Source organism: Rhinoraja longicauda, chromosome 23 (assembly GCF_053455715.1).
Source record: "Rhinoraja longicauda isolate Sanriku21f chromosome 23, sRhiLon1.1, whole genome shotgun sequence".
Taxonomy (NCBI): domain Eukaryota; kingdom Metazoa; phylum Chordata; class Chondrichthyes; order Rajiformes; family Arhynchobatidae; genus Rhinoraja; species Rhinoraja longicauda.
The window spans coordinates 25,620,905-25,639,685 of NC_135975.1; the positions used below are offsets into that span (position 1 = coordinate 25,620,905).

Genomic DNA, 18,781 nt, shown 5'->3' on the forward strand with positions numbered 1-18,781 from the left:
TATTTACAGAAGAAACAACAACAACAACAACAGAGGCAACGACAACTGAGTCTACCACCAGCCCCCCAACTGGTGAGTAATTACTTTTATCAGTCATTTTAACACACATATGCTCAACTACAGTATCACTCGTAGGTTGTGACAACGTTGATCACTCTTGCTTTGCTGCGCCACAATTTTAACTCAGCAGTTCATGGGATGTTATCGAATTTCAAAGTCTTGAGATTCAAACTAGAATGGTGCTTTAATGCAATGCAAAGGAACAACAATAATGCCCAAAGTATGTGCTGGAGTGGAAACACATGCAAATATTACTGCTGAATGTCGTATGGACTGTAAATTTGCAGTGATTATGTTGAAATATTATTGCACAACTTCTTTTAATTTGTGCAATATATGTTCATTTTATTACTACTCTCTCAAATGTGTAATTCTTCAAGTTGAATGTAAAGGCCGTGTATGTATGTGTTTACAGAAAAAACTACAACAACAGCGACAACCACAACAGAATCGACCACCAGTCCCACAACTGGTGAGTGATAACTACTCTCAATGTAAATCCATGGGTTTGTATATCACAGCTAGCTCATAGACATAATTTTCAGTTACAGTCCTTTCCCATCCTTTCTTCAATTTCACTTCATCCGCAACAGGTGAGTGATCGCCTCAGTTAGTATGTATTTACTGGCTGTTGGGTTTGGTTGTTCAATTAAAACTTCCACTCATCTTCAGTAAAAGTCTATTAATTTGACCTTTCCGCTACAATTTCCAAAACAAGCATTGGTCTAAATGTTGAATGAAGGATCCTGAATTTATTTCTACAGTAATTTATTGGAATCCTCTTCTTTAAATGATGGCTACTAAAATCAGATAGCCTGTGTGAGACTGAATAAAGCGTCTCTCATGGGTAATTAAGCTATGTAATTCATAATAAAAGTGCAGTGGTAGATTTTATGGTGATTGCCATAATAGGTGGGTGCGCCATACTGAAATGTATTGAGGTCTTGAGAGGGAACCAAAACTGAGAATAAATCGTGCAGGACTATACTATTTTGTTGCTGCCGCATCTCCACTCGTGATGGTTCTGCAGTGAAGAAAATAATTTTTCCATGTCTAAATTATTTTCAAATTTCTCAATAATTTCTCAGCATTACACTTGAATGTTCCAACTGATCACAGTATGTTAAATGCGGTTAACACTCTTGCTCACAAAACGATGTTCTTTTCAAAGTAGAGTTTACTTGTGATGCAGATAAATCACCCAGCAAATTTTATTGCTGAATGGAGTATGGTTATAATTTTGAAGCCATTTGCTGAAATTATTCTACACAATCATTTATCGGGTTAATTTTCTACTGCCTTTCATCAAGTTTAATGTAGTGGTCATGAATGTTTTTACTTATAGAAGAAACAATAACAGAGTCAACCATAACTGAGTTTACCACCAGTCACATAACTGGTGGGTGAAGCCTTCATTCAATATTAATTAATGGATATTCCAAGGCAACTATCCTTTTAGGCACTGTAAGCTTGAACTTTATTGGCTTGCCACAGTTGTTTCAATTTCAGCGCAGTAGAGTTCTATCCTACTCCAGAGTCTTGAGGGTTCACTCGAGGTTGGTGATATGATACAGGACAGACCAAAGATATTTCCTTCGTTAACATTAGGAATTATTTCTGTATAGAGCACCAAAGATATCTTTTCAGATCATTCACCTTTATTAACAAATATTAAAAAATTGAAATTATTTAAGCTTTTAAGTTGCAAGAGAAAGGTTTGATGAGATTTCCTAACCAGAGGTTTTGTAAATGTAAGCATACAACTGAAACCTGAGACACCATATTGGAGAGAGATTAAAGACCAAATGTGATATACAAATCCAGCTGATTATCTGAAACAGTTAAATTTTGTCTTGGGTCCTAAAGCAATATGCGTAGTGGGAAGATGAGGCACTGTAACTTACACCGAGTACTGAACTTTATTGGAACAGTGTTAGAGGCACAGAGTGGAAATGTGGGGAACATTTAAACGACAGACACTTTAATTCTCATAATTAATATATACTACAGTAAATCTGTTTTGCCCTCAACTCTGCTGTGGACCTTCCCTTCCCTTTTCTTATATACTCACTGCCTTTCCCGATAATTTTTAGATTTCATTTGTTTCGTTGCAGTGGCACTTTTTCCAAGCATACCCATTGTTCTTATCCTTTCCTTCCATATTTCAGTCACCATTTGTGTCACTCAATCTCTCCTGGTCTCCAGACCGTCACATCCTCCCCTGTTTCTCTGCACCATAAATTTTGTTTCATTCTAAATTTTCCAGGACTTATAAAATATAATCAGTCTCAAATATTCATTCTTAACAGATGCTGCTTGACCTACCAAGTACTTCCAGTAGTTTCTGCTTTCATTTTTCTAATGTCTGAAATCTGCTGGAGTGGTATAAGAATTGAGTTGACTTTGTGATTTGAATTTGTTTGTTATTTTCCAGAAGAAACATCAACTGTGACATCAACCAGCATTTCTTCCACGACAGGTAAGTGTTGGCTTTTTCAATATATATTTATTTTGCAACCTCAACTCATCACAGTGAAAATCCATTTGTTTTCTTCTCTACCTTTTTGGTATATTCTCACAGGAGGTTATTGTCAAACATATTAAGTACAAACTGTTGCAAATTATTTTAATAGATAAATTGAAACAATTTTCTTTCACTAAAATGTATTAAAATTAGCGGAGGTTTTAATGTTGGTGGCACCAGCTGATTCTATCAAAATATTGTTCATGCTTCTTTCTAGGTGCCTGGCCTAATATTATTTAGATTGCCATTATATATGTCTGTAATCAATTATTCCTGATGTATTTTGCTTCAAACTGATAAAGTTGCCCACCTGAGGAACTTGGCAGCAATTATTCATTAATTTGGTCCAGGTTTGAATGCCTCCATTTTTCTTCAAAATAAATACTTACAGCAATGGCAGTAACAAATCCATTACTTTTCTAAATCACATTTGTAATTTCTCCATGGGCAAACATTGGCTTAGACTTTACTGTTCCCTTTTCCCCATTTTTACTTTCATAAGTAAAATGGTCGGTTGCTCACAATGGCAGCTACTTTTATCATCATGCCTGAATTTGAACATTTCTTTATAAGAATATGATAGGTAACCTCTTTATTCGGGCATGGGAGGAGGCTGTTTGGCCCATTGGGTCCTTTTCAACTTCCAACGGTGTAATGTCATGTCCCCTGCTTATTTCCCTGTAATTCCACAACAGATTCTCTCTCACATCAACTCTCCTTTGATTCTTTTGGTAATGCCCTCCACAAAGGGATAATTTACAATAGCCAATTAATCTACGTCTCTGGGTGACAGGAGGAACCCAAGGATGTACAGGGAGCCAATGTAAATTCCATACAAACAGTACCTAATATCAGGATTGAACTTGGATCTCTCAAGCTTTCAGGCAAAGGCGAGGCACAGCCTTCCACAGCTTATTGAGAGTGGTCTTGTTTTCATTATAATCTCTTTCCTGCTTTATCTCTTGATTCTGTTTTATGAATTGACAGCAAACTTAGTCCTTTATCATATATTATCCTGGAGCAGCTACCTTTTTGCCATTTCCCTCTTGCCCACCAATTAATTTCTTCTGCATATGGGGTATATCTTTTCACCATATACCGTAGCATGTCCAAAGGTGATATGGGGAGGCAGTGTAACTATTCCAATAATGTTCTTCAATAGCATGCTGAGACCAACCCATCAAAGTGGCTGTTAAAATCATGCAATAGTTAGTGCACAGCTGCAGTCAGCTTCCTGAAAAGTGACATCTCACATTTGTGCTTTATGCTTTTTCCCCATTGTCCGGTTCTGCACTGACAATTACTGTTTCCCTATCTGATACTTGAAGCTGTTTCTAAATTCAGATCAATCAATAGTTCTCCAAACGTATTGTTATTATTCCCATTTTACTGTTCCCATTTTCTTTTAAACTGTAATTTGGAAGATTCCTTTTGATGCACAACCATGTTTCTCAAATCTTGTTCTTTATATTTATGTTTATATTTTCCACTTTGTATTGTTTTATACAAGTCTGCCTTATGTTTTCTTTCTTTTCCATTACAGTGCCAGAATGTTTGGGTGTATGGTCTCGTTGGTATAATGATCATCATCCAACAACGTCAAATCCACATGATCATGAAGTGTTTGCTTCATATGGCACTCCATTGTGCCCATCCTCTTCTGATACAATTACGAACATTCAGTGCCAAGTTGCCGCTCATCCTTACAGTCCACTAAGTATATCGGCAGAAGCTGTGATCTGCGATAAAGACGTAGGATTGACCTGCACACCCTCTGGATATGTTTCAGGCCACATTTGTCGTGACTACAGAATTAGGGTTTGCTGCGAGCCATCACCCTCAACCATCAGCACAACCGAGTCCACAACCACTTCCACAACTGGTAGGTGATGATATATTCAATAATAATTTGCAGATATTTTTAACACAGGCACTCCCAGAGTACAAATTCACAAGTTATACGTATACACAAGACCAAGTGGACCCGTTGGACCCAAAACTTACCTGCATTGGTGCAGCACCCTCTCCTCCACTTCCCCCTCCTCCTCCCCTCCCCCCCCCGTCTCTCTCTTCCTCCCCTCGCCCTCCCCCCTTCACCACCCCCCTTCCCTCCCCCTCCCTCCACCCCTCCCCCTTTGCTCCCCTCCTTCCTCACCCCTCCACCCTTCCACTCCATCCCCATCAACCCCACCCCTTATCCTCCCTCCCACCCCTTCTCTCCCTCCCATCCCCTCCCTCCCTCCCTCCCTCCCTAGGAGATAGATTTAAACTTTAAAATGAAAATAACTTTAAAAATATAACACCGATTTCAATTAAACTTCTTCCGTTAGCACCAACGGGACGGCGGTGAGTAAGGTGGGCCTAAAATTGTCGCGCTATCCTGTATCGTTTTGGCTGCAGTTCAGGAACAAACAAACAAACAAACAAACAAGAGTTTTAGCATATAGATATCATTTTCATTCCAAACAAATTGAATGTCTTTCTTATTTTCCAGAAGAAACAACTACCACGGTAACACCAAGCACCACCACCTCCACAACAGGTGAGTGAACGTCTCGGTCAGTGTGTTATTACCAGCTATTAGGGTCTGACATTTTGTTGAATGTAATGGTTTTATTTTGCAGAAGAAACAACAATACCAGAGACCACCACAACTGAGTCTACCACCAGTCCCACACCTGGTGAGTGGCTCCTTCTCCAGTACTTGTTAACAGTCATTTTAAAGGAAGGACAACATTGACCAAACTATGTCCAGCTTGTGCTGGAGTTGAACCACATACAAATGTTACTGCTGAATGTCGTGTTGATCATTGTTGAATTTGCAGTGACTTTTGTTGAAATGTTATTCCACAACTTCTTTTCATTTATGTAATATATGCTGATTTTGTCACTTCTCTCAAATGTGCCATTCTTCAAGTTGAATATAAAGGACATGTCTGCATTTGTTTACCGTAGAAAGAACAACAACAGCCACGACCACAACAGAATCTACCGCCAGTCCCAAAACTGGTCAGTGATAACTTCTCTCAATGTGCACTCATTGTTTTTTGTAACACTGCTGAGCTCATATACATCACACACTCATGTTCTTGATTCTCCTTGCTTCAAGTTTCGCAATTTCAGCTCAGTAGTTCATGATCCCATTTCAGTCCGTAGGTTCAGTCTTGATGGTCCTCTGGTGCAGGATAGGGTTAGTGCAGCACTGCCAATACTGTGCTATTCTGCTTGAGATTTGTGAGTGTGCTGTCGTGACTGCGGTATCTCTTGTGGCCAATGGCGAAGAACAGAAAAATCTTCCCACTACCCTGAATAATACCAGTAATTAACACAAGATTTCTCAGAAAATATTTTTAAGCTTTCTAGTTTATACAGTGAAGATATGAATAAGTAGGTTACGGTGTTCCCTATATTCCAGCTGTGACCACTCTTTAGTACAATTTCTTGCTGTAAGTCCTTTGCAAGATGGGAAGTAATTCCATGATTTTATCTCCACTTTACAGAATCTCTTTTGAAATAGTCCAATTACCGGCTGAATTTGTCGGTCATTCAAAATCTACTATTCAAAATGGATGATTTAATTGTCCATGAATTTGTTTCTCTTTAGAAGAAACATCTCCAATAACAAGCACAACTAAGTCCACAACCACTTCCACAACTGGTGGGTGGTGATATTTTCATTTGCAAATCGTTGTAACACAAGCTCCCCAATACATATATATATTATGTTCATGCAAAACAATGTAATGCCTTTATTATTTTCCAGAAGAAACAACTACCACTGTGACACCAAGCACCACTACCTCCACAACAGGTGAGTAATCACCTCTGTCAGTAGGCTATTACCAGCCATTACGTTCAGTCATTCAATTTCAACTTCCACTTGCCCTCAGTTGAATCATTCTTCAAATTGAATGTAATGGTTTTATTTACAGAAGAAACAACAACAACAACAACAGAGGCAACGACAACTGAGTCTACCACCAGCCCCCCAACTGGTGAGTAATTACTTTTATCAGTCATTTTAACACACATATGCTCAACTACAGTATCACTCGTAGGTTGTGACAACGTTGATCACTCTTGCTTTGCTGCGCCACAATTTTAACTCAGCAGTTCATGGGATGTTATCGAATTTCAAAGTCTTGAGATTCAAACTAGAATGGTGCTTTAATGCAATGCAATGCAAAGGAACAACAATAATGCCCAAAGTATGTGCTGGAGTGGAAACACATGCAAATATTACTGCTGAATGTCGTATGGACTGTAAATTTGCAGTGATTATGTTGAAATATTATTGCACAACTTCTTTTAATTTGTGCAATATATGTTCATTTTATTACTACTCTCTCAAATGTGTAATTCTTCAAGTTGAATGTAAAGGCCGTGTATGTATGTGTTTACAGAAAAAACTACAACAACAGCGACAACCACAACAGAATCGACCACTAGTCCCACAACTGGTGAGTGATAACTACTCTCAATGTAAATCCATGGGTTTGTATATCACAGCTAGCTCATAGACATAATTTTCAGTCACAGTCCTTTCCCATCCTTTCTTCAATTTCACTTCATCCGCAACAGGTGAGTGATCGCCTCAGTTAGTATGTATTTACTGGCTGTTGGGTTTGGTTGTTCAATTAAAACTTCCACTCATCTTCAGTAAAAGTCTATTAATTTGACCTTTCCGCTACAATTTCCAAAACAAGCATTGGTCTAAATGTTGAATGAAGGATCCTGAAATTTATTTCTACAGTAATTTATTGGAATCCTCTCCTTTAAATGATGGCTACTAAAATCAGATAGCCTGTGTGAGACTGAATAAAGTGTCTCTCATGGGTAATTAAGCTATGTAATTCATAATAAAAGTGCAGTGGTAGATTTTTTGGTGATTGCCATAATAGGTGGGTGCGCCATACTGAAATGTATTGAGGTCTTGAGAGGGAACCAAAACTGAGAATAAATCGTGCAGGACTATACTATTTTGTTGCTGCCGCATCTCCACTCGTGATGGTTCTGCAGTGAAGAAAATAATTTTTCCATGTCTAAATTATTTTCAAATTTCTCAATAATTTCTCAGCATTACACTTGAATGTTCCAACTGATCACAGTATGTTAAATGCGGTTAACACTCTTGCTCACAAAACGATGTTCTTTTCAAAGTAGAGTTTACTTGTGATGCAGATAAATCACCCAGCAAATTTTATTGCTGAATGGAGTATGGTTATAATTTTGAAGCCATTTGCTGAAATTATTCTACACAATCATTTATCGGGTTAATTTTCTACTGCCTTTCATCAAGTTTAATGTAGTGGTCATGAATGTTTTTACTTATAGAAGAAACAATAACAGAGTCAACCATAACTGAGTTTACCACCAGTCACATAACTGGTGGGTGAAGCCTTCATTCAATATTAATTAATGGATATTCCAAGGCAACTATCCTTTTAGGCACTGTAAGCTTGAACTTTATTGGCTTGCCACAGTTGTTTCAATTTCAGCGCAGTAGAGTTCTATCCTACTCCAGAGTCTTGAGGGTTCACTCGAGGTTGGTGATATGATACAGGACAGACCAAAGATATTTCCTTCGTTAACATTAGGAATTATTTCTGTATAGAGCACCAAAGATATCTTTTCAGATCATTCACCTTTATTAACAAATATTTAAAAAATGAAATTATTTAAGCTTTTAAGTTGCAAGAGAAAGGTTTGATGAGATTTCCTAACCAGAGGTTTTGTAAATGTAAGCATACAACTGAAACCTGAGACACCATATTGGAGAGAGATTAAAGACCAAATGTGATATACAAATCCAGCTGATTATCTGAAACAGTTAAATTTTGTCTTGGGTCCTAAAGCCATATGCGTAGTGGGAAGATGAGGCACTGTAACTTACACCGAGTACTGAACTTTATTGGAACAGTGTTAGAGGCACAGAGTGGAAATGTGGGGAACATTTAAACGACAGACACTTTAATTCTCATAATTAATATATACTACAGTAAATCTGTTTTGCCCTCCACTCTGCTGTGGACCTTCCCTTCCCTTTTCTTATATACTCACTGCCTTTCCCGATAATTTTTAGATTTCATTTGTTTCGTTGCAGTGGCACTTTTTCCAAGCATACTCCTTGTTCTTATCCTTTCCTTCCATATTTCAGTCACCATTTGTGTCACTCAATCTCTCCTGGTCTCCAGCCCGTCACATCCTCCCCTGTTTCTCTGCACCATAAATTTTGTTTCATTCTAAATTTTCCAGGACTTATAAAATATAATCAGTCTCAAATATTCATTCTTAACAGATGCTGCTTGACCTACCAAGTACTTCCAGTAGTTTCTGCTTTCATTTTTCTAATGTCTGAAATCTGCTGGAGTGGTATAAGAATTGAGTTGACTTTGTGATTTGAATTTGTTTGTTATTTTCCAGAAGAAACATCAACTGTGACATCAACCAGCATTTCTTCCACGACAGGTAAGTGTTGGCTTTTTCAATATATATTTATTTTGCAACCTCAACTCATCACAGTGAAAATCCATTTGTTTTCATCTCTACCTTTTTGGTATATTCTCACAGGAGGTTATTGTCAAACATATTAAGTACAAACTGTTGCAAATTATTTTAATAGATAAATTGAAACAATTTTCTTTCACTAAAATGTATTAAAATTAGCGGAGGTTTTAATGTTGGTGGCACCAGCTGATTCTATCAAAATATTGTTCATGCTTCTTTCTAGGTGCCTGGCCTAATATTATTTAGATTGCCATTATATATGTCTGTAATCAATTATTCCTGATGTATTTTGCTTCAAACTGATAAAGTTGCCCACCTGAGGAACTTGGCAGCAATTATTCATTAATTTGGTCCAGGTTTGAATGCCTCCATTTTTCTTCAAAATAAATACTTACAGCAATGGCAGTAACAAATCCATTACTTTTCTAAATCACATTTGTAATTTCTCCATGGGCAAACATTGGCTTAGACTTTACTGTTCCCTTTTCCCCATTTTTACTTTCATAAGTAAAATGGTCGGTTGCTCACAATGGCAGCTACGTTTATCATCATGCCTGAATTTGAACATTTCTTTATAAGAATATGATAGGTAACCTCTTTATTCGGGCATGGGAGGAGGCTGTTTGGCCCATTGGGTCCTTTTCAACTTCCAACGGTGCAATGTCATGTCCCCTGCTTATTTCCCTGTAATTCCACAACAGATTCTCTCTCACATCAACTCTCCTTTGATTCTTTTGGTAATGCCCTCCACAAAGGGATAATTTACAATAGCCAATTAATCTACGTCTCTGGGTGACAGGAGGAACCCAAGGATGTACAGGGAGCCAATGTAAATTCCATACAAACAGTACCTAATATCAGGATTGAACTTGGATCTCTCAAGCTTTCAGGCAAAGGCGAGGCACAGCCTTCCACAGCTTATTGAGAGTGGTCTTGTTTTCATTATAATCTCTTTCCTGCTTTATCTCTTGATTCTGTTTTATGAATTGACAGCAAACTTAGTCCTTTATCATATATTATCCTGGAGCAGCTACCTTTTTGCCATTTCCCTCTTGCCCACCAATTAATTTCTTCTGCATATGGGGTATATCTTTTCACCATATACCGTAGCATGTCCAAAGGTGATATGGGGAGGCAGTGTAACTATTCCAATAATGTTCTTCAATAGCATGCTGAGACCAACCCATCAAAGTGGCTGTTAAAATCATGCAATAGTTAGTGCACAGCTGCAGTCAGCTTCCTGAAAAGTGACATCTCACATTTGTGCTTTATGCTTTTTCCCCATTGTCCGGTTCTGCACTGACAATTACTGTTTCCCTATCTGATACTTGAAGCTGTTTCTAAATTCAGATCAATCAATAGTTCTCCAAACGTATTGTTATTATTCCCATTTTACTGTTCCCATTTTCTTTTAAACTGTAATTTGGAAGATTCCTTTTGATGCACAACCATGTTTCTCAAATCTTGTTCTTTATATTTATGTTTATATTTTCCACTTTGTATTGTTTTATACAAGTCTGCCTTATGTTTTCTTTCTTTTCCATTACAGTGCCAGAATGTTTGGGTGTATGGTCTCGTTGGTATAATGATCATCATCCAACAACATCAAATCCACATGATCATGAAGTGTTTGCTTCATATGGCACTCCATTGTGCCCATCCTCTTCTGATACAATTACGAACATTCAGTGCCAAGTTGCCGCTCATCCTTACAGTCCACTAAGTATATCGGCAGAAGCTGTGATCTGCGATAAAGACGTAGGATTGACCTGCACACCCTCTGGATATGTTTCAGGCCACATTTGTCGTGACTACAGAATTAGGGTTTGCTGCGAGCCATCACCCTCAACCATCAGCACAACCGAGTCCACAACCACATCCACAACTGGTAGGTGATGATATATTCAATAATAATTTGCAGATATTTTTAACACAGGCACTCCCAGAGTACAAATTCACAAGTTATACATATACACAAGACCAAGTGGACCCGTTGGACCCAAAACTTACCTGCATTAGTGCAGCACCCTCTCCTCCACTTCCCCCTCCTCCTCCCCTCCCCCCCCCGTCTCTCTCTTCCTCCCCTCGCCCTCCCCCCTTCACCACCCCCCTTCCCTCCCCCTCCCTCCACCCCTCCCTCCACCCCTCCCCCTTTGCTCCCCTCCTTCCTCACCCCTCCACCCTTCCACTCCATCCCCATCAACCCCACCCCTTATCCTCCCTCCCACCCCTTCTCTCCCTCCCATCCCCTCCGTCACTCCCTCCCTCCCTCCATAGGAGATAGATTTAAACTTTAAAATGAAAATAACTTTAAAAATATAACACCGATTTCAATTAAACTTCTTCCGTTAGCACCAACGGGACGGCGGTGAGTAAGGTGGGCCTAAAATTGTCGCGCTATCCTGTATCGTTTTGGCTGCAGTTCAGGAACAAACAAACAAACAAACAAACAAGAGTTTTAGCATATAGATATCATTTTCATTCCAAACAAATTGAATGTCTTTCTTATTTTCCAGAAGAAACAACTACCACGGTAACACCAAGCACCACCACCTCCACAACAGGTGAGTGAACGTCTCGGTCAGTGTGTTATTACCAGCTATTAGGGTCTGACATTTTGTTGAATGTAATGGTTTTATTTTGCAGAAGAAACAACAATACCAGAGACCACCACAACTGAGTCTACCACCAGTCCCACACCTGGTGAGTGGCTCCTTCTCCAGTACTTGTTAACAGTCATTTTAAAGGAAGGACAACATTGACCAAACTATGTCCAGCTTGTGCTGGAGTTGAACCACATACAAATGTTACTGCTGAATGTCGTGTTGATCATTGTTGAATTTGCAGTGACTTTTGTTGAAATGTTATTCCACAACTTCTTTTCATTTATGTAATATATGCTGATTTTGTCACTTCTCTCAAATGTGCCATTCTTCAAGTTGAATATAAAGGACATGTCTGCATTTGTTTACCGTAGAAAGAACAACAACAGCCACGACCACAACAGAATCTACCGCCAGTCCCACAACTGGTCAGTGATAACTTCTCTCAATGTGCACTCATTGTTTTTTGTAACACTGCTGAGCTCATATACATCACACACTCATGTTCTTGATTCTCCTTGCTTCAAGTTTCGCAATTTCAGCTCAGTAGTTCATGATCCCATTTCAGTCCGTAGGTTCAGTCTTCATGGTCCTCTGGTGCAGGATAGGGTTAGTGCAGCACTGCCAATACTGTGCTATTCTGCTTGAGATTTGTGAGTGTGCTGTCGTGACTGCGGTATCTCTTGTGGCCAATGGCGAAGAACAGAAAAATCTTCCCACTACCCTGAATAATACCAGTAATTAACACAAGATTTCTCAGAAAATATTTTTAAGCTTTCTAGTTTATACAGTGAAGATATTACGGTGGTTACGGTGTTCCCTATATTCCAGCTGTGACCACTCTTTAGTACAATTTCTTGCTGTAAGTCCTTTGCAAGATGGGAAGTAATTCCATGATTTTATCTCCACTTTACAGAATCTCTTTTGAAATAGTCCAATTACCGGCTGAATTTGTCGGTCATTCAAAATCTACTATTCAAAATGGATGATTTAATTGTCCATGAATTTGTTTCTCTTTAGAAGAAACATCTCCAATAACAAGCACAACTAAGTCCACAACCACTTCCACAACTGGTGGGTGGTGATATTTTCATTTGCAAATCGTTGTAACACAAGCTCCCCAATACATATATATATTATGTTCATGCAAAACAATGTAATGCCTTTATTATTTTCCAGAAGAAACAACTACCACTGTGACACCAAGCACCACTACCTCCACAACAGGTGAGTAATCACCTCTGTCAGTAGGCTATTACCAGCCATTACGTTCAGTCATTCAATTTCAACTTCCACTTGCCCTCAGTTGAATCATTCTTCAAATTGAATGTAATGGTTTTATTTACAGAAGAAACAACAACAACAACAACAGAGGCAACGACAACTGAGTCTACCACCAGCCCCCCAACTGGTGAGTAATTACTTTTATCAGTCATTTTAACACACATATGCTCAACTACAGTATCACTCGTAGGTTGTGACAACGTTGATCACTCTTGCTTTGCTGCGCCACAATTTTAACTCAGCAGTTCATGGGATGTTATCGAATTTCAAAGTCTTGAGATTCAAACTAGAATGGTGCTTTAATGCAATGCAATGCAAAGGAACAACAATAATGCCCAAAGTATGTGCTGGAGTGGAAACACATGCAAATATTACTGCTGAATGTCGTATGGACTGTAAATTTGCAGTGATTATGTTGAAATATTATTGCACAACTTCTTTTAATTTGTGCAATATATGTTCATTTTATTACTACTCTCTCAAATGTGTAATTCTTCAAGTTGAATGTAAAGGCCGTGTATGTATGTGTTTACAGAAAAAACTACAACAACAGCGACAACCACAACAGAATCGACCACTAGTCCCACAACTGGTGAGTGATAACTACTCTCAATGTAAATCCATGGGTTTGTATATCACAGCTAGCTCATAGACATAATTTTCAGTCACAGTCCTTTCCCATCCTTTCTTCAATTTCACTTCATCCGCAACAGGTGAGTGATCGCCTCAGTTAGTATGTATTTACTGGCTGTTGGGTTTGGTTGTTCAATTAAAACTTCCACTCATCTTCAGTAAAAGTCTATTAATTTGACCTTTCCGCTACAATTTCCAAAACAAGCATTGGTCTACATGTTGAATGAAGGATCCTGAAATTTATTTCTACAGTAATTTATTGGAATCCTCTTCTTTAAATGATGGCTACTAAAATCAGATAGCCTGTGTGAGACTGAATAAAGTGTCTCTCATGGGTAATTAAGCTATGTAATTCATAATAAAAGTGCAGTGGTAGATTTTTTGGTGATTGCCATAATAGGTGGGTGCGCCATACTGAAATGTATTGAGGTCTTGAGAGGGAACCAAAACTGAGAATAAATCGTGCAGGACTATACTATTTTGTTGCTGCCGCATCTCCACTCGTGATGGTTCTGCAGTGAAGAAAATAATTTTTCCATGTCTAAATTATTTTCAAATTTCTCAATAATTTCTCAGCATTACACTTGAATGTTCCAACTGATCACAGTATGTTAAATGCGGTTAACACTCTTGCTCACAAAACGATGTTCTTTTCAAAGTAGAGTTTACTTGTGATGCAGATAAATCACCCAGCAAATTTTATTGCTGAATGGAGTATGGTTATAATTTTGAAGCCATTTGCTGAAATTATTCTACACAATCATTTATCGGGTTAATTTTCTACTGCCTTTCATCAAGTTTAATGTAGTGGTCATGAATGTTTTTACTTATAGAAGAAACAATAACAGAGTCAACCATAACTGAGTTTACCACCAGTCACATAACTGGTGGGTGAAGCCTTCATTCAATATTAATTAATGGATATTCCAACGCAACTATCCTTTTAGGCACTGTAAGCTTGAACTTTATTGGCTTGCCACAGTTGTTTCAATTTCAGCGCAGTAGAGTTCTATCCTACTCCAGAGTCTTGAGGGTTCACTCGAGGTTGGTGATATGATACAGGACAGACCAAAGATATTTCCTTCGTTAACATTAGGAATTATTTCTGTATAGAGCACCAAAGATATCTTTTCAGATCATTCACCTTTATTAACAAATATTTAAAAAATGAAATTATTTAAGCTTTTAAGTTGCAAGAGAAAGGTTTGATGAGATTTCCTAACCAGAGGTTTTGTAAATGTAAGCATACAACTGAAACCTGAGACACCATATTGGAGAGAGATTAAAGACCAAATGTGATATACAAATCCAGCTGATTATCTGAAACAGTTAAATTTTGTCTTGGGTCCTAAAGCCATATGCGTAGTGGGAAGATGAGGCACTGTAACTTACACCGAGTACTGAACTTTATTGGAACAGTGTTAGAGGCACAGAGTGGAAATGTGGGGAACATTTAAACGACAGACACTTTAATTCTCATAATTAATATATACTACAGTAAATCTGTTTTGCCCTCCACTCTGCTGTGGACCTTCCCTTCCCTTTTCTTATATACTCACTGCCTTTCCCGATAATTTTTAGATTTCATTTGTTTCGTTGCAGTGGCACTTTTTCCAAGCATACCCCTTGTTCTTATCCTTTCCTTCCATATTTCAGTCACCATTTGTGTCACTCAATCTCTCCTGGTCTCCAGCCCGTCACATCCTCCCCTGTTTCTCTGCACCATAAATTTTGTTTCATTCTAAATTTTCCAGGACTTATAAAATATAATCAGTCTCAAATATTCATTCTTAACAGATGCTGCTTGACCTACCAAGTACTTCCAGTAGTTTCTGCTTTCATTTTTCTAATGTCTGAAATCTGCTGGAGTGGTATAAGAATTGAGTTGACTTTGTGATTTGAATTTGTTTGTTATTTTCCAGAAGAAACATCAACTGTGACATCAACCAGCATTTCTTCCACGACAGGTAAGTGTTGGCTTTTTCAATATATATTTATTTTGCAACCTCAACTCATCACAGTGAAAATCCATTTGTTTTCATCTCTACCTTTTTGGTATATTCTCACAGGAGGTTATTGTCAAACATATTAAGTACAAACTGTTGCAAATTATTTTAATAGATAAATTGAAACAATTTTCTTTCACTAAAATGTGTTAAAATTAGCGGAGGTTTTAATGTTGGTGGCACCAGCTGATTCTATCAAAATATTGTTCATGCTTCTTTCTAGGTGCCTGGCCTAATATTATTTAGATTGCCATTATATATGTCTGTAATCAATTATTCCTGATGTATTTTGCTTCAAACTGATAAAGTTGCCCACCTGAGGAACTTGGCAGCAATTATTCATTAATTTGGTCCAGGTTTGAATGCCTCCATTTTTCTTCAAAATAAATACTTACAGCAATGGCAGTAACAAATCCATTACTTTTCTAAATCACATTTGTAATTTCTCCATGGGCAAACATTGGCTTAGACTTTACTGTTCCCTTTTCCCCATTTTTACTTTCATAAGTAAAATGGTCGGTTGCTCACAATGGCAGCTACTTTTATCATCATGCCTGAATTTGAACATTTCTTTATAAGAATATGATAGGTAACCTCTTTATTCGGGCATGGGAGGAGGCTGTTTGGCCCATTGGGTCCTTTTCAACTTCCAACAGTGCAATGTCATGTCCCCTGCTTATTTCCCTGTAATTCCACAACAGATTCTCTCTCACATCAACTCTCCTTTGATTCTTTTGGTAATGCCCTCCACAAAGGGATAATTTACAATAGCCAATTAATCTACGTCTCTGGGTGACAGGAGGAACCCAAGGATGTACAGGGAGCCAATGTAAATTCCATACAAACAGTACCTAATATCAGGATTGAACTTGGATCTCTCAAGCTTTAAGGCAAAGGCGAGGCACAGCCTTCCACAGCTTATTGAGAGTGGTCTTGTTTTCATTATAATCTCTTTCCTGCTTTATCTCTTGATTCTGTTTTATGAATTGACAGCAAACTTAGTCCTTTATCATATATTATCCTGGAGCAGCTACCTTTTTGCCATTTCCCTCTTGCCCACCAATTAATTTCTTCTGCATATGGGGTATATCTTTTCACCATATACCGTAGCATGTCCAAAGGTGATATGGGGAGGCAGTGTAACTATTCCAATAATGTTCTTCAATAGCATGCTGAGACCAACCCATCAAAGTGGCTGTTAAAATCATGCAATAGTTAATGCACAGCTGCAGTCAGCTTCCTGAAAAGTGACATCTCACATTTGTGCCTTATGCTTTTTCCCCATTGTCCGGTTCTGCACTGACAATTACTGTTTCCCTATCTGATACTTGAAGCTGTTTCTAAATTCAGATCAATCAATAGTTCTCCAAACGTATTGTTATTATTCCCATTTTACTGTTCCCATTTTCTTTTAAACTGTAATTTGGAAGATTCCTTTTGATGCACAACCATGTTTCTCAAATCTTGTTCTTTATATTTATGTTTATATTTTCCACTTTGTATTGTTTTATACAAGTCTGCCTTATGTTTTCTTTCTTTTCCATTACAGTGCCAGAATGTTTGGGTGTATGGTCTCGTTGGTATAATGATCATCATCCAACAACGTCAAATCCACATGATCATGAACTGTTTGCTTCATATGGCACTCCATTGTGCCCATCCTCTTCTGATACAATTACGATCATTCAGTGCCAAGTTGCCGCTCATCCTTACAGTCCACTAAGTATATCGGCAGAAGCTGTGATCTGCAATAAAGACGTAGGATTGACCTGCACACCCTCTGGATATGTTTCAGGCCACATTTGTCGTGACTACAGAATTAGGGTTTGCTGCGAGCCATCACCCTCAACCATCAGCACAACCGAGTCCACAACCACTTCCACAACTGGTAGGTGATGATATATTCAATAATAATTTGCAGATATTTTTAACACAGGCACTCCCAGAGTACAAATTCACAAGTTATACGTATACACAAGACCAAGTGGACCCGTTGGACCCAAACCTTACCTGCATTGGTGCAGCACCCTCTCCTCCACTTCCCCCTCCTCCTCCCCTCCCCCTCCCCCCGTCTCTCTCTTCCTCCCCTCGCCCTCCACCTTCACCACCCCCCTTCCCTCCCCCTCCCCCTTTGCTCCCCTCCTTCCTCACCCCTCCACCCTTCCACTCCATCCCCATCAACCCCACCCCTTATCCTCCCTCCCACCCCTTCTCTCCCTCCCATCCCCTCCCTCCCTCCCTCCCTCCCTCCCTCCCTAGGAGATAGATTTAAACTTTAAAATCAAAATAACTTAAAAAATATAACAGCGATTTCAATTAAACTTCTTCCGTTAGCACCAACGGGACGGCGGTGAGTAAGGTGGGCCTAAAATTGTCGCGCTATCCTGTATCGTTTTGGCTGCAGTTCAGGAACAAACAAACAAACAAACAAACAAGAGTTTTAGCATATAGATATCATTTTCATTCCAAACAAATTGAATGTCTTTCTTATTTTCCAGAGGAAACAACTACCACGGTAACACCAAGCACCACCACCTCCACAACAGGTGAGTGAACGTCTCGGTCAGTGTGTTATTACCAGCTATTAGGGTCTGACATTTTGTTGAATGTAATGGTTTTATTTTGCAGAAGAAACAACAATACCAGAGACCACCACAACTGAGTCTACCACCAGTCCCACACCTAGTGAGTGGCTCCTTCTCCAGTACTTGTTAACAGTCATTTTAAAGGAAGGACAACATTGACCAAACTATGTCCAGCTTGTGCTGGAGTTGAACCACATACAAATGTTACTGCTGAATGTCGTGTTGATCATTGTTGAATTTGCAGTGACTTTTGTTGAAATGTTATTCCACAACTTCTTTTCATTTATGTAATATATGCTGATTTTGTCACTTCTCTCAAATGTGCCATTCTTCAAGTTGAATATAAAGGACATGTCTGCATTTGTTTACCGTAGAAAGAACAACAACAGCCACGACCACAACAGAATCTACCGCCAGTCCCACAACTGGTCAGTGATAACTTCTCTCAATGTGCACTCATTGTTTTTTGTAACACTGCTGAGCTCATATACATCACACACTCATGTTCTTGATTCTCCTTGCTTCAAGTTTCGCAATTTCAGCTCAGTAGTTCATGATCCCATTTCAGTCCGTAGGTTC

The 18,781-nt window shown here is 38.7% G+C and overlaps 1 protein-coding gene across 1 annotated transcript in view; it reads left to right on the forward strand.

Annotated features, from left to right (window-relative positions):
- LOC144604949 (mucin-6-like) overlaps positions 1–18,781 on the forward strand; it is a 69,546-nt gene that overhangs the window by 50,106 nt on the left and 659 nt on the right. The window contains exons 35-49 of the mRNA XM_078419871.1: positions 10–72; positions 476–532; positions 2,495–2,539; positions 4,128–4,466; positions 5,079–5,126; positions 5,227–5,265; positions 6,192–6,242; positions 6,348–6,395; positions 6,517–6,579; positions 6,988–7,044; positions 9,008–9,052; positions 10,641–10,929; positions 13,512–13,570; positions 18,116–18,163; positions 18,592–18,630. Of these exons, the coding sequence (XP_078275997.1) occupies positions 10–72; positions 476–532; positions 2,495–2,539; positions 4,128–4,466; positions 5,079–5,126; positions 5,227–5,265; positions 6,192–6,242; positions 6,348–6,395; positions 6,517–6,579; positions 6,988–7,044; positions 9,008–9,052; positions 10,641–10,929; positions 13,512–13,570; positions 18,116–18,163; positions 18,592–18,630 (1,290 nt within the window). The remainder of the gene's footprint in view (positions 1–9; positions 73–475; positions 533–2,494; positions 2,540–4,127; positions 4,467–5,078; positions 5,127–5,226; positions 5,266–6,191; positions 6,243–6,347; positions 6,396–6,516; positions 6,580–6,987; positions 7,045–9,007; positions 9,053–10,640; positions 10,930–13,511; positions 13,571–18,115; positions 18,164–18,591; positions 18,631–18,781) is intronic.